At 41.9% G+C, this 16551-nt stretch overlaps 1 protein-coding gene across 1 annotated transcript in view; it reads right to left on the minus strand.

Annotated features, from left to right (window-relative positions):
* Positions 1–776: 776 nt before the first annotated feature.
* Positions 777–16551, minus strand: part of LOC131992981 (casein kinase II subunit alpha'-like) — a 32533-nt gene continuing 16758 nt past the window's right edge. The window contains exons 11-13 of the mRNA XM_059358707.1: positions 3412–3560; positions 3060–3147; positions 777–1232 (exon numbers count right to left, since the gene is read on the minus strand). Coding sequence (XP_059214690.1) covers positions 3074–3147; positions 3412–3560 — 223 coding nt within the window. The 3' untranslated portion in view covers positions 777–1232; positions 3060–3073. The remainder of the gene's footprint in view (positions 1233–3059; positions 3148–3411; positions 3561–16551) is intronic.

Below are 16551 nucleotides of genomic sequence, written 5' to 3' on the forward strand. Positions count from 1 at the left end.
AATAAAACAATTATTTTCTTTATCTTAGATAACCTGGTATAATAACAATCAGTTTTGTGAAACCTGTAAATCGTTTAGTGGCAGAAATGTTTGCAATTAAATTATATATTACTCTTTTACATGTTGGTATCATTTCCTACTTTCACAGTTAACTCTTGCATCATGCATTTTTATTTTTTATCATAATACAGCAGCAATAAGTATTGGAAAGTCGGAAAATATCATGTATGACGTAAGAAAATGTCTCAATCTGCAGGAAAACAGTAAAAAGTTCAGTTCTGATTGAAAGCCTGATATGACAGAATATATGATTTTATAGTCATGGCCGTGGTTTTAAAAGTTGCAGCTTTAATGGGTTTCAATGGCTGAAAATCACAGCTGCAAATAATAAATTTTCTTTTCTTGTTAATGATTTTAGTTAGTATTAAGAAAATCATGGAAAATGTCTAGATAACAGCTCTTAAATTAAACTCTTATCGGCTATTTTTGTTGTTATCATTACATCTGTCCAATCAAATGTACATTTAGTTGTACCAGACATTAAAATAAACAAGAAATTGAAGAAAACAATAGTCTTATAATTTATTCCATGACTGTATATGGCGATATTAAAAAGGTACTCAAATTCGTAGTGGAGTAAAAATATAAAGTGGCATGAAAACAAAAGGCTAGAGAGAAGTATAAGGAACTAAAAAGTCCAACAGGAGTAAATGTATTAAGTTATATCTGATGAGGATTTTCATGTGTTCTGAGTCAATAAAAGTCAGACACACGCGTTGTTAAATAAAAATGGTTTATTCTCTTTCAATATAGCTTTTGTTCTATCCGCAGCAGAAAAGAGCCTCCATGCCACTCAGTGCTAAAACTGGATCTCAGGTCACCACAGCTTCGTAACAACGGACAGACGTCTTTACAGCACAACACCGGCTTGATACTGATCCGACAACAGTCACTTTGCTCATTTAAAAACAGGTAAAGGGGTGGTGGGAGGCGGGGGAAGAGAGGAAGAGAGGAGGAGGGGAGGGTGGGGGGTTCAGACCTGGTTTCAGATCTGTGACTCGGACCCAGCAGCTCAGACCCCCCCCCCCTCCCTGGGCTTTGTTGGGAGAAGTTTAATCCGTGCGTGTTTGTGTATGCTGCAAAATTGACGTCTTGCTCCAGTATGGCTGTTGATGTGGAGGCAGAAGTTTCTGCCACGAAAAGGTCACAAGTTGAGGTAACAAAGATTCTTCCTGATTGGACGAGAGAGAGAGGGAGAAAAAAAAAACCCCAGACCAATCAGAGAACAGATCAGCTGACAAAGATAAGAAGAAACGTTGTGTTGCATTAAACACAATTATGTGTTATTCAGGCTACACACACTGATGGAAATAAGGTGGACAGAATAATAGAAACATGTCAGTATAAAGGCCTTTAAGCACTGAGGAAGGGACAAAAAACATGCAAGTATTTTGTATTTTAAAGTCAAAACTAGGGCTGGGCGATATGGACCAAAAGTCATATCCCAATATATTTAGGCTGAATATTGATATACGACCTATATCCCGATATTTTGATCGCATAGTGAGAGCAAGTCAAATATGACATGTCACAAGTAGTTTTATTGAAATGTTTATTTAAGTGAACATGAATACTGTATAACAACAGGAGAACCTTTTTTTTTTTTTAAAAGCTCCATAAAGTGCACATTTAAATAAAAAAATATCTTCAATGAAAATAGCCTATGAAATAAACTAGGCCAATCTTTTTCTGAAATAAATATATTTATATGAGAAAAAAATAACGAACATTACAAACGAATTAAAAATTACAAACACTAGTAAGGGCAGCATTTACATATAAAGAAAGAAAAAAATTGAACTATATCGATATATGCGATGTGGTCTAATTCCATTTCACATTTAAAAATATATCGATATATCGATATATCTTTTATATCGATATATCGCCCAGCCCCAGTCAAAACTATTCAAACTGAAAGTGGATTTGCAACACTGTTAAAAAATAAATAGAGCAGAAAAGATTTGTCTGACTCTTCTGACCCACAACAGTGTTCAGTGGCAGTCGCTTCTTTGTTTAATATAAAGCTTTGAGTAAATCCATGTTCCCTCTGAGTACAGGAGGGCAGTGTTTATGTCTAGGGCTTTTAGTGTGAAAGGTATGAGTGGTGGCAGAGGGTCTGCCTGTCGAGGGTAAAAAGAGTCAGGTAGTTCTTGGTCCATCTTGGTTCGGACCACAGAGGATGCCTTTTGTTTTATAATCCTCCATTATACCGCTTTGACATTCAGGCAAACTGAGACACTGACTGATTGGGTTGCTGGGCGACCGGATAGCTGCTTGCCTATACTGGCTCCCCCCTGTGGCAAGTCATAAGTCTGTTCATGTCCTAAAGTGTATTAAGTATGTGCTTATGTTGCAGAGGTTTTTCTTTTTTTCCCCTCCCCTCTCCTCACATTATGCTGTATTTCTTTTCTTTCATCCCTGTCTCCCTGTCCTGTCCACCCCTTTGTCATATTGTATGTGTGTTAAGTATATGTTTGGACTGGTTGAATAATAACAATAAAGGCGATTCTGATTATTAGTCGCAACTTATAACTCTCTACTACATTATAATGGATGTTTTAAATATGTCCTTTCACACAGTTTGATTTGTTAATGCCTTTATTCGCAGTGCAAGACTCAGAAAAATCAAACTTGTTCCGGAGGGGGAAAAACAGCCTAATATACATGTTCTGTCTGAAAGTATTCAAGACCAAAAAAATATACTAATGTGCAACTTATTTGTACGAAAAGAAGAAAAAGAGAATGTCCCTGGTGTGTAAAGGCCTTTAAACTAAACTCTAAAAGCAGCACAAACTGCAGACTCAAATGATTCACACAAACTGAACATTATAAGTGGAATTTACTTCAGAAGTGTTGCATTAGAGGTATACTTCATATATATATATATATATTATATATATATATATATATATATATATATATATATATATATATATATATATATATATATATTTTTTTTTTTTTTTATATAATGGTATCTGTGCTGTGTTGGTTACCTGCTCTCTGGTTATCATGTTGCATTGGAGCTGCTTATGGCCTTTGTGCCGTCTGTGTTGGCGTTCGCCTGTTCCTTCACCACTGGATCTAGAGGAACACACACACACTTTATCTTTGACTTCAAACAAGTTTATCTGACAAATTCAACCAGGAAATCGGGTCTCAGATACAGGTAGGTATCTGTCTTGCTGCCTGGAGATAAAGTGTTTATAAATGTACCAAAATCAAATAAATACTGTTTCTTTTTAAAGATTTATGCAGCACCGTCCTTATAAAGAAGAAAAAAATATTCACACAATTCATACAAATCCATTTTAAATGTAAATGTGATAAGCGTGCGTGTGTACTAACAGAAGTATGGGTGCTGCATGGCCTCGGCGGCGGTCAGTCTCTGCTGGTGGTCGTAGCGCAGCAGCTTGTCCAGCAGGTCCAGAGCCTCCGGACTCACCAGGTGCTGGTTCTCTGACTGGATGAACTGCTCCCAGCGCTTCCTTGTTTGTCTGCACACAAAATGTTTCGAACCACTCAAGTGACTCTGAATTACACAAACATGGCAGCAAAGTATCTTACTCCTACAATAACAAAACGTTTAGCTGCTTGTGAATGCTGTGATATACAGCGAAACACAACATTTAGTGAAGCAAAATGTGTATTTAACAAGGTTAACGAAGACATGCACAAGCAGTTAAATAAACTTTCAGACATCATTCATTTTATTTTATTATTTGCAGCTGTGATTTTCCACCCATTGACATCCATTAAAAAATACAACTTTTAAAACCACGGCCATGACAGTATAAAATCATAGATTCTGTCTATCAGGCTTCAGAACTAAAGTTTTTACTGTTTTCTTGCAGATAATATTTAATACATGATATTTTCTTGGTAATTGCTGCTGTATTATGATAAAAAAATAAAAATGCATGATGCAAGATTTAACTGTGAAAGCAGTAAATAATACAAATACATTTTCCATTGTTTTCTTAATAATAACCAAAATCATTATCAAGAAAACCATGGAAAATGTCTAGATATCAGCTCTTAAATTAAACTCATATCAGCTATTTTTGTTATCATTATATTTGTCCAAACAAATGTACCTTTAGTTGTACCAGGCATTAAATGAACAAGGAACTGAAGAAAACATGGGTGGTCTAATAATTTTTTCCATGAGTGTATAATTTTATGACAGACTTTTTTGCCATTAAGCGATTTACAGGTTTCACAAAACTGATTGTTATCATGTCAGGTTATCTAAGGTAAAGAAATTGTTTGTTTTATTAAATTTTTCCACATACTTCCATAAAAAAAGGTTCTAATTATTAGGGACCGAGCATCGTTATAACTTTTCCATTCTTTGTCTGATCTGATCCAAACTTCTCATGCTTCATCAGAGTCCAGCCCTTAACACTTCTAAATAACAATATTTCTTAAAGCCCCGCCCCTTATGCTTTATCCACACCTCCTTTCATAAAATTACCACGTTGCATACTTTACATAACTCCTACAGATTTAATCCCATTGACTTCAAACTTGCTCAGTACCATCACAAGGCCTTCAGGAACAAAACTTATAAAGACCTTTACTGACCTTCATAATATGTGGGCGTGGCATGTCGGCAAAATATGGCATCTCGCCATGAAACACGGGACTGTATAACTCCACCATACATTGTCCAATCTGTCCCAAATTTCACACACGTGATTAGGGTCCAGCCATGAACACACCCACATGTCAATATTGACACACAGTCAGCGCCCCCTGCTGGCAACAGCAAGTAACATGTTTTACACCTAGCCCAGCAGTAGGTTTCATGTAGAGACAGGAAATTTGGTACACACGTGCTTCATGTGGAGACGCACCAAAGAGCCTCTTGGACCCATACCTCAAACCCAACAGGAAGTCCGCCATCTTGATTTGAAAATCGCACAATTCATAGTTTTTACTCATTTCCACCTCGCATACTTTAACGAACTCCTCCTACAGATTTGAAATTGGTCCGTTTCTTCTTATTATTATTCTCCTTCCCAAAAGTAAATCGCTAATTTGGGGGCTTTATCATATTCAAAAACTCACCATTTTTGGAATATACATAAATCTCCGCTGAAATTTACGTATTCTAGTGGTCGCGGGAATGGGCGTGGCAAAATGACTCAACAGCGCCCCCTTGAAAGTCAAGAAAATTCAGCCCCTCGCACAGGAATGGCCAAAAACAGCAGGAAACGCCATGTTCGATCCAAGATGGCCGACTTCCTGTACGTTTTAGGGTATGGGTTCTTGAGACTTTTTGGTGCGTCTCCCCATGATACATGTATGTACCAAATTTCGTGTCTCTACGACATTCCTGTGCGAGGGGCTTCATTTTCTTGACTTTCAAGGGGGCGCTGTTGAGTCATTTTGCCACGCCCATTTCCGGGACCACTAGAATACGTAAATTTCACCAGAGATCTATGTATATTCCAAATTTGATGGGGCTTTGAATATGATAAAGGCGTTTTGCAGGCGATTCATTTGGGAGAAGAAAAAGAATAACTAGAAAATTTCTAAAGAAATTTTGATTGTGTGCTTGCCTCTGGACTGTGACTCTCGTGGCTTATCAAAAGGGGCAGGGATTAAACAGGGACTTTCTGCTGAGTACACTGCACCTCATACAAGTCTCTAGGACAAACGGTTCACTAGTTAGTAAAAGGGGGCGTGGCTAATCAAAGGGGCGGGGTTATTAATCACCAGTTAAACAGGGACTCTGTCCTAAGTTCACAGACACTTCATACAAGTCTGTAGGACAAACGGTTCATTACTTAGTAAAAGGGGGCGTGGCTACTCCAAGGGGGCGTGGCTTCAATCACCAGTCAAACAGGGAGTTCTGTCCTGAGTTCACAGACACCTCATACAAGTCTGTGGCACAAACGGTTCACTAGTTAGTAAAAAGGGGCGTGGCTACTCAAAGGGGGCGTGGCTTCAATCACCCGTCAAACAGGGACTCTGTCCTGAGTTCACAGACACCTCATACAAGTCTGTAGGACAAACGGTTCACTAGTTAGTAAAAGGGGCGTGGCTTATCAAAAGGGGCGGGGTTATCAATTAACAGTTAGACAGAGACGCCATGCTGAGTAATCTGACACCTCATACAAGTTTCTAGGACAAACGGTTCATTAGTTAAGAAAGGGGGCGTGGCTAATCAAAAAGGGCGGGAATTTATGAAATATTGTTATGTACAACTGGTCAGTGATGAGCCATCATCATGCATGACAAGTTTGAAGCAGATTGGACAATGTATGGTCAAGTTATAAGGTCTGGTGTTTAATGAAAGAACGCCATATCTGTTCAGTGAGAATGGGGTAAAATGGGGCGTGGCTACTCAAAGGGGGCGTGGCTTCAATTACCAGTCAAACAGGGACTCTGTCCTTAGTCCACAGACACCTCATACAAGTCTGTAGGACAAACGGTTCACTAGTTAAGAAAGGGGGCGTGGCTAATCAAAAAGGGCGGGAATTTATGAAATATTGTTATGTAGACAATCAGTGATGAGCCATCATCATGTATGACAAGTTTGAGGCAGATTGGACAATGTATGGTCAAGTTAAAAGAGTTAACTGTTTTCAGTTAAAATGTCTGTGTTGGAGGAGGGGAGAGGGGGGGGGGGGGGGGGGAGCTTTGGTAGCTAAGCAACCACGTGGCCAGGTGGAGTCGACCAATCAGAGCAGAGCAATCAACAGAAACTAACTGTCACTGACAATGCTTTGCTAAAGTGAGCAGCCAGAGGTGGCCAAACTGAAAATTCTGGCCTCGAACAGAAAGCATTTTTGGCAAAACCATAATACCTATCACTAATCTGACTTCACTTTGAGCGTCCTGAGTTCTTCCTGAACGTCTACATATACTTTTTTTTTAAGAAAAATGAAAAAATAGCTTTGTTAGAGCGATTTAAAAAAACTCTTACATCTGATTTTTTCAAAAATCCTCACGTGTTTTTAATATGGGACTCAATGGGGCAGTTGATGCGTTTTGGTGGCACTTCTCTGTGTCCTGCGCCCAAACTATAACTCTGACAGCTTTACCAGAGGATTGTGAGTGAGAAGACAAATTTTCCTCCGTTTCTATGTATAAATTATTTCTGTAGAGTGAAATTTGCGGCCTGGAGCGCAGTTTTCAAATTTATTTTTTGACAATTCCTTCTCTCCCTCTCCACTCTGCTTGATGACATCACCGCTCTAGATTCTGAACATTCCGCGCAATACACACACATGGGAAAATCGCCATCCCCGTTAGTTTGGAAAAATGGAAATGTTTTCGCACTTCGTGCGAAAACTATATGTGCAATCGCTCTGAAATTTCACAGGACTAGAGTTAAATTCAGGCCCTACAACTTTCTAAATCGGTTCGGAATTTTACGAGCAACGGTTTGCGAATGGTGAGGCCCCAAAGTTGGCGCAATGCGTTCCGGATGGGCCGAAAAGTGCACGTTTGTGCACGTTGTGCGAAAACGTGCGCTCCGATCGCTAAAAAAAGTCATTCCACACGATTCCCGATTAGGGCGCAACTTTTGACGTTTTTACTTTTCGCGATTTCTCAAAGCTGCGGGACTAGTTACGCGCCAAAGTTTTTACGGAAGAATAATCTATAACTAGAAACAAAATTCCAGGGAAATTTTGGAGTGCCACGGGACTACTGCCGGATGATTCTCGTGGTTTAAATTGGCAGTTAAACAGGGACTCTGTCCTGAGTTCACAGACACCTCATACAAGTCTGTAGGACAAACGGTTCACTAGTTAGTAAAAAGGGGCGTGGCTACTAAAAGGGGCGTGGCTACTCAAAAGGGGCAGGGTAATAAACCACCAGTTAAACAGGGACTCTGTCCTGAGTACACAGACACCTCATACAAGTCTGTAGGACAAACGGTTCACTAGTTAGTAAAAAGGGGCGTGGCTAATAAAAGGGGCGTGGCTACCCAAAGGGGCGGGGTAATCAACCACCAGTTAAACAGGGACTCTGTCCTGAGTACACAGACACCTCATACATGTCTGTAGGACAAACGGTTCACTAGTTAGTAATAAGGGGCGTGGTTACTCAAATGGGGCGTGGCTTCAATCACCAGTCAAACAGGGAGTTCTGTCCTGAGTTCACAGACACCTTATACAAGTCTGTGGCACAAACGGTTCACTAGTTAGTAAAAAGGGGCGTGGCTACTCAAAGGGGGCGTGGCTTCAATCACCAGTCAAACAGGGACTCAGTCCTGAGTTCACAGACACCTCATACAAGGCTGTAGGACAAACGGTTCACTAGTTAGTAAAAAGGGGCGTGGCTTCAATCACCAGTAAAACAGGGGCTCTGTCCTGAGTTAGCAGACACCTCATACAAGTTTCTAGGACAAACGGTTCATTAGTTAGTAAAAGGGGCGTGGCTAATCAAAAGGGGCGGGGTTATCAATTTACAGTTAGACAGGGACGCTATGCTGAGTAATCTGACACATTATACAAGTTTCTAGGACAAACGGTTCATTAGTTATGAAAGGGGGCGTGGCTAATCAAAAAGGGCGGGAATTTATGAAATATTGTTATGTAGACAATCAGTGATGAGCCATCATCATGTATGACAAGTTTGAGGCAGATTGGACAATGTATGGTCAATTTGAAAGAGTTAACTGTTTTCAGTTAAAATGTCTGTGTTGGAGGAGGGGAGAGGGGGGGGGGGGGGGGGGGAGCTTTGGTAGCTAAGCAACCACGTGGCCAGGTGGAGTCGACCAATCAGAGCAGAGCAATCAACAGAAACTAACTGTCACTGACAATGCTTTGCTAAAGTGAGCAGCCAGAGGTGGACAAACTGAAAATTCTGGCCTCGAACAGAAAGCATTTTTGGCAAAACCATAATACCTATCATTGATCTGACTTCACTTTGAGCGTCCTGAGTTCTTCCTGAACGTCTACATATATTTTTTTTTAAGAAAAATGAAAAAATAGCTTTGTTAGAGCGATCTAAAAAACGGTAAAATCTGATTATTTCAAAAATCCTCGTGTGTTTTTAATATGGGACTCAATGGGGCAGTTGTTGCGTTTTGGTGGCACTTCTCTGTGTCCTGCGCCCAAACTAAAACTCTGACAGCTTTACCAGAGGATTGTGAGTGAGAAGACAAATTTTCCTCCGTTTCTATGTATAAATTATTTCTGTAGAGTGGAATTTGCGGCCTGGAGCGCAGTTTTCAAATTTATTTTTTGACAATTCCTTCTCTCCCTCTCCACTCTGCTTGATGACATCACCACTCTAGAGTCTGAACATTCCGCGCAATACACACACATGGGAGAATCTCCCTCCCCATTAGTTTGGAAAAATGGAAATGTTTTCGCACTTCGTGCGAAAACTATACGTGCAATCGCTTTGAAATTTCACAGGACTAGAGTTAAATTCAGGCCCTACAACTTTCTAAATCGGTTCGGAATTTTATGAGCAACGGTTTGCGAATGGTGAGGCCCCAAAGTTGGTGCAATGCGTTCCGGATGGGCCGAAAAGTGCACGTTGTGCGTAAACGTGCGCGCCGATCGCTAATAAAAGTCATTCCACGCGATTCCCGACCAGGGCGCAACTTTTGACGTTTTTACTTTTCGCGATTTCTCAAAGCTGTGGGACTAGTTACGCGCCAAAGTTTTTACGGAAGAATAATCTATAAACTAGAAACAAAATTCCAGGGAAATTGAGTGCCACGTGCCAAATTGAGAGTGCCACGGGACTACTGCCGGATGACTCTCGTGGTTTAAATCAGCAGTTAAACAGGGACTCTGTCCTGAGTTCACAGACACCTCATACAAGTTTGTAGGACAAACGGTTCAGTAGTTAGTAAAAAGGGGCGTGGCTACTCAAAGGGGGCGTGGCTTTAATCACCATTCACACAGGGACTCTGTCCTGAGTTCACAGACACCTCATACGAGTCTGTACGACAAACGGTTCACAAGTTAGTAAAAAGGGGCGTGGCTACTCAAGGGGGCGTGCCTTCAATCACCAGTAAAACAGGGGCTCCGTCCTGAGTTCACAGACACCTCATACAAGTCTGTAGCACAAACGGTTCACTAGTTAGTAAAAAGGGGCGTGGCTACTAAAAAGGGGCGTGGCTTCAATCACCAGTAAAACAGGGGCTCTGTCCTGAGTTCACAGACATCTCATACAAGTCTGTAGGACAAACGGTTCACAAGTTAGTAAAAGGGGGCGTGGTTACTCAATGGGGGCGTGGCTTCAATCAGCAATTAAACAGGGACTCTGTCCTGAGTTCACAGACACTTCATACAAGTCTGTAGGACAAACGGTTCACTAGTTAGTAAAAGGGGCGTGGCTACTCAAGGGGGCGTGCCTTCAATCACCAGTAAAACAGGGGCTCTGTCCTGAGTTCACAGACACCTCATACAAGTCTGTAGCACAAACGGTTCACTAGTTAGTAAAAAGGGGCGTGGCTACTAAAAAGGGGCGTGGCTTCAATCACCAGTAAAACAGGGGCTCTGTCCTGAGTTCACAGACATCTCATACAAGTCTGTAGGACAAACGGTTCACAAGTTAGTAAAAGGGGGCGTGGTTACTCAATGGGGGCGTGGCTTCAATCAGCAATTAAACAGGGACTCTGTCCTGAGTTCACAGACACTTCATACAAGTCTGTAGGACAAACGGTTCATTAGTTAGTAAAAGGGGGCGTGGTTAATCAAAAGGGGCGGGAATTTATGAAATATTGTTATGAAGACAATCAGTGATGAGCCATCATCATGTATGACAAGTTTGAGGCAGATTGGACAATGTATGGTCAAGTTAAAAGAGTTAACTGTTTTCAGTTAAAATGTCTGTGTTGGAGGAGGGGAGAGGGAGGGGGGGGGAGCTTTGGTAGCTAAGCAACCACGTGGCCAGGTGAAGTCGACCAATCAGAGCAGAGCAATCAACAGAAACTAACTGTCACTGACAATGCTTTGCTAAAGTGAGCAGCCAGAGGTGGACAAACTGAAAATTCTGGCCTCGAACAGAAAGCATTTTCGGCAAAACCATAATACCTATCACTTATCCGACTTCACTTTGAGCGTCCTGAGTTCTTCCTGAACATCTACATATATTTTTTTTTAAGAAAAATGAAAAAATAGCTTTGTTAGAGCGATCTAAAAAAATGGTAAAATCTGATTATTTCAAAAATCCTCGTGTGTTTTCAATATGGGACTCAATGGGGCAGTTGTTGCGTTTTGGTGGCACTTCTCTGTGTCCTGCGCCCAAACTAAAACTCTGACAGCTTTACCAGAGGATTGTGAGTGAGAAGACAAATTTTCCTACGTTTCTATGTATAAATTATTTCTGTAGGGTGGATTTTGCGGCCTGGAGCGCAGTTTTCAAATTTATTTTCTGACAATTCCTTCTCTCCCTCTACACTCTGCGTGATGACATCACCGCTCTAGTTTCCGAACATTCCGCGCAATACACACACATGGGAAAATCGCCGTCCCCATTAGTTTGGAAAAATGGAAATGTTTTCGCACTTCGTGCGAAAACTATACGTGCAATCGCTCTGAAATTTCACAGGACTAGAGTTAAATTCAGGCCCTACAACTTTCTAAATCGGTTCGGAATTTTACGAGCAACGGTTTGCGAATGGTGAGGCCCCAAAGTTGGCGCAATGCGTTCCGGATGGGCCGAAAAGTGCACGTTTGTGCACGTTGTGCGAAAACGTGCACGCCGATCGCTAATAAAAGTCATTCCACACGATTCCCGATTAGGGCGCAACTTTTGACGTTTTTACTTTTCGCGATTTCTCAAAGCTGTGGGACTAGTTACGCGCCAAAGTTTTTACGGAAGAATAATCTATAAAGAATAATAAACACTAGAAACAAAATTCCAGGGAAATTTTGGAGTGCCACGGGACTACTGCCGGATGATTCTCGTGGTTTAAATCAGCAGTTAAACAGGGACTCTGTCCTGAGTTCACAGACACCTCATACAAGTCTGTAGGACAAACGGTTCACTAGTTAGTAAAAAGGGGCGTGGCTACTCAAAGGGGGCGTGGCTTCAATGACCAGTCAAACAGGGACTCTGTCCTGAGTTCACAGACACCTCATACAAGTCTGTAGGACAAACGGTTCACTAGTTAGTAAAAGGGGCGTGGCCTATCAAAAGGGGCGGGGTTATCAATCACCAGTTAAACAGGGACGCCATGCTGAGTAATCTGACACCTCATACAAATTTCTAGGACAAACGGTTCATTAGTTAAGAAAGGGGGCGTGGCTAATCAAAAAGGGCGGGAATTTATGAAATATTGTTATGTAGAAAATCAGTGATGAGCCATCATCATGTATGACAAGTTTGAGGCAGATTGGACAATGTATGGTCAAGTTAAAAGAGTTAACTGTTTTCAGTTAAAATGTCTGTGTTGGAGGAGGGGAGAGGGAGGGGGAGGGGGCTTTGGTAGCTAAGCAACCACGTGGCCAGGTGGAGTCGACCAATCAGAGCAGAGCAATCAACAGAAACTAACTGTCACTGACAATGCTTTGCTAAAGTGAGCAGCCAGAGGTGGACCAACTGAAAATACTGGCCTCGAACAGAAAGCATTTTCGGAAAAACCATAATACCTATCACTGATATGACTTCACTTTGAGCGTCCTGAGTTCTTCCTGAACATCTACATATATTTTTTTTTAAGAAAAATGAAAAAATAGCTTTGTTAGAGCGATCTAAAAAAATGGTAAAATCTGATTATTTCAAAAATCCTCGTGTGTTTTTAATATGGGACTCAATGGGGCTGTTGTTGCGTTTTGGTGGCACTTCTCTGTGTCCTGCGCCCAAACTAAAACTCTGACAGCTTTACCAGAGGATTGTGAGTGAGAAGACAAATTTTCCTACGTTTCTATGTATAAATTATTTCTGTAGGGTGGATTTTGCGGCCTGGAGCGCAGTTTTCAAATTTATTTTCTGACAATTCCTTCTCTCCCTCTACACTCTGCGTGATGACATCACCGCTCTAGTTTCTGAACATTCCGCGCAATACACACACATGGGAAAATCGCCGTCCCCATTAGTTTGGAAAAATGGAAATGTTTTCGCACTTCGTGCGAAAACTATACGTGCAATCGCTCTGAAATTTCACAGGACTAGAGTTAAATTCAGGCCCTACAACTTTCTAAATCGGTTCGGAATTTTACGAGCAACGGTTTGCGAATGGTGAGGCCCCAAAGTTTGCGCAATGCGTTCCGGATGGGCCGAAAAGTGCACGTTTGTGCACGTTGTGCGAAAACATGCGCGCCGATCGCTAATAAAAGTCATTCCACACGATTCCCGATTAGGGCGCAACTTTTGACGTTTTTACTTTTCGCGATTTCTCAAAGCTGCGAGACTAGTTACGCGCCAAAGTTTTTACGGAAGAATAATCTATAATAATAATAACTAGAAACAAAATTCCAGGGAAATTTTGGAGTGCCACGGGACTACTGCCGGATGATTCTCGTGGTTTAAATCAGCAGTTAAACAGGGACCCTGTCTTGAGTTCACAGACACCTCATACAAGTCTGTAGGACAAACGGTTCACTAGTTAGTAAAAAGGGGCGTGGCTACTCAAAGGGGGCGTGGCTTCAATCACCAGTCAAACAGGGACTCTGTCCTGAGTTCACAGACACCTCATACAAGTCTGTAGGACAAACGGTTCACTAGTTAGTAAAAGGGGCGTGGCTTATCAAAAGGGGCGGGGTTATCAATCAACAGTTAGACAGGGACGCCATGCTGAGTAATCTGACACCTCATACAAATTTCTAGGACAAACGGTTCATGAGTTAAGAAAGGGGGCGTGGCTAATCAAAAAGGGCGGGAATTTATGAAATATTGTTATGTAGACAATCAGTGATGAGCCATCATCATGTGTGACAAGTTTGAGGCAGATTGGACAATGTATGGTCAAGTTAAAAGAGTTAACTGTTTTCAGTTAAAATGTCTGTGTTGGAGGAGGGGAGAGGGAGGGGGGGGGAGCTTCGGTAGCTAAGCAACCACGTGGCCAGGTGGAGTCGACCAATCAGAGCAGAGCAATCAACAGAAACTAACTGTCACTGACAATGCTTTGCTAAAGTGAGCAGCCAGAGGTGGACAAACTGAAAATTCTGGCCTCGAACAGAAAGCATTTTTGGCAAAACCATAACACCTATCACTAATCTGACTTCACTTTGAGCGTCCTGAGTTCTTCCTGAACGTCTACATATATTTTTTTTTAAGAAAAATGAAAAAATAGCTTTGTTAGAGCGATTTAAAAAAACTCTTACATCTGATTTTTTCAAAAATCCTCACGTGTTTTTAATATGGGACTCAATGGGGCAGTTGATGCGTTTTGGTGGCACTTCTCTGTGTCCTGCGCCCAAACTATAACTCTGACAGCTTTACCAGAGGATTGTGAGTGAGAAGACAAATTTTCCTCCGTTTCTATGTATAAATTATTTCTGTTGAGTGGAATTTGCGGCCTGGAGCGCAGTTTTCAAATTTATTTTTTGACAATCCCTTCTCTCCCTCTCCACTCTGCTTGATGACATCACCGCTCTTGAGTCTGAACATTCCGCGCAATACACACACATGGGAAAATCGGCCTCCCCATTAGTTTGGAAAAATGGAAATGTTTTCGCACTTCGTGCGAAAACTATACGTGCAATTGCTTTGAAATTTCACAGGACTAGAGTTAAATTCAGGCCCTACAACTTTCTAAATCGGTTCGGAATTTTACGAGCAACGGTTTGTGAATGGCGAGGCCCCAAAGTTTGCGCAATGCGTTCCGGATGGGCCAAAAAGTGCACGTTTGTGCACGTTGTGCGAAAACGTGCGCGCCGATCGCTAATAAAAGTCATTCCACACGATTCCCGATTAGGGCGCAACTTTTGACGTTTTTACTTTTCGCGATTTCTCAAAGCTGCGAGACTAGTTACGCGCCAAAGTTTTTACGGAAGAATAATCTATAATAATAATAATAAACATGAGCAATAATAAGAGATGCCTCGTGCTTCGCACGAGGCACTCATCCTCACTGCTTGCAGTGAAGATGAGTGCCTCGCTGCTCAGCCGTGGCACTAATAAACACTAGAAACAAAATTCCAGGGAAATTTTGGAGTGCCACGGGACTACTGCCCGATGACTCTCGTGGTTTGAATCACCAGTTAAACAGGGACTCTGTCCTGAGTTCACAGACACCTCATACGAGTCTGTAGGACAAACGGTTCACTAGTTAGTAAAAAGGGGCGTGGCTACTCAAAGGGGGCGTGGCTCCAATCACCAGTCAAACAGGGAGTTCTGTCCTGACTCCACAGACACCTCATACAAGTCTGTAGGACAAACGGTTCACTAGTTAGTAAAAAGGGGCGTGGCTACTCAAAGGGGGCGTGGCTTCAATCACCAGTTAAACAGGGACTCTGTCTTGAGTTCACAGACACCTCATACAAGTCTGTAGGACAAACGGTTCACTAGTTCGTAAAAAGGGGCGTGGCTACTCAAAGGGGGCGTGGCTTCAATCACCAGTTAAACAGGGACTCTGTCCTGAGTTCACAGACACCTCATACAAGTCTGTAGGACAAACGGTTCAAAAGTTAGTAAAAGGGGGCGTGGCTACTCAAGGGGGCGTGGCTTCAATCACCAGTTAAACAGGGACTCTGTCCTGAGTTCACAGACACCTCATACAAGTCTGTAGGACAAATGGTTCATTAGTTAAGAAAGGGGGCGTGGCTAATCAAAAAGGGCGGGAATTTATGAAATATTGTTATGTAGACAATCAGTGATGAGCCATCATCATGTATGACAAGTTTGAGGCAGATTGGACAATGTATGGTCAAGTTAAAAGAGTTAACTGTTTTCAGTTAAAATGTCTGTGTTGGAGGAGGGGAGAGGGAGGGGGGGGGGGAGCTTTGGTAGCTAAGCAACCACGTGGCCAGGTGGAGTCGACCAATCAGAGCAGAGCAATCAACAGAAACTAACTGTCACTGACAATGCTTTGCTAAAGTGAGCAGCCAGAGGTGGACAAACTGAAAATTCTGGCCTCAAACAGAAAGCATTTTTGGCAAAACCATAATACCTATCACTGATCCGACTTCACTTTGAGCGTCCTGAGTTCTTCCTGAACGTCTACATGTATTTTTTTTTTGAGAAAAATGAAAAAATAGCGGCCTGGAGCGCAGTTTTCAAATGTATTTTTTGACAATTCCTTCTCTCCCTCTACACTCTGCGTGATGACATCACCGCTCTAGTTTCTGAACATTCCGCGCAATACACACACATGGGAAAATCCCCCTCCCCATTAGTTTGGAAAAATGGAAATGTTGGAAATGTATACATGCAATCGCTCTGAAATTTCACAGGACTACAGTTAAATTCAGGCCCTACAACTTTCTAAATCGGTTCGGAATTTTATGAGCAACGGTTTGCGAATGGTGAGGCCCCAAATTTGGCGCAATGCGTTCCGGATGGGCCAAAAAGTGCACGTTTGTGCACGTTGTGCACAAACGTGCGCGCCGATCGCTAATAAAA

The sequence above is a fragment of the Centropristis striata genome, chromosome 2 (assembly GCF_030273125.1).
Source record: "Centropristis striata isolate RG_2023a ecotype Rhode Island chromosome 2, C.striata_1.0, whole genome shotgun sequence".
In the NCBI taxonomy this organism is placed as follows: domain Eukaryota; kingdom Metazoa; phylum Chordata; class Actinopteri; order Perciformes; family Serranidae; genus Centropristis; species Centropristis striata.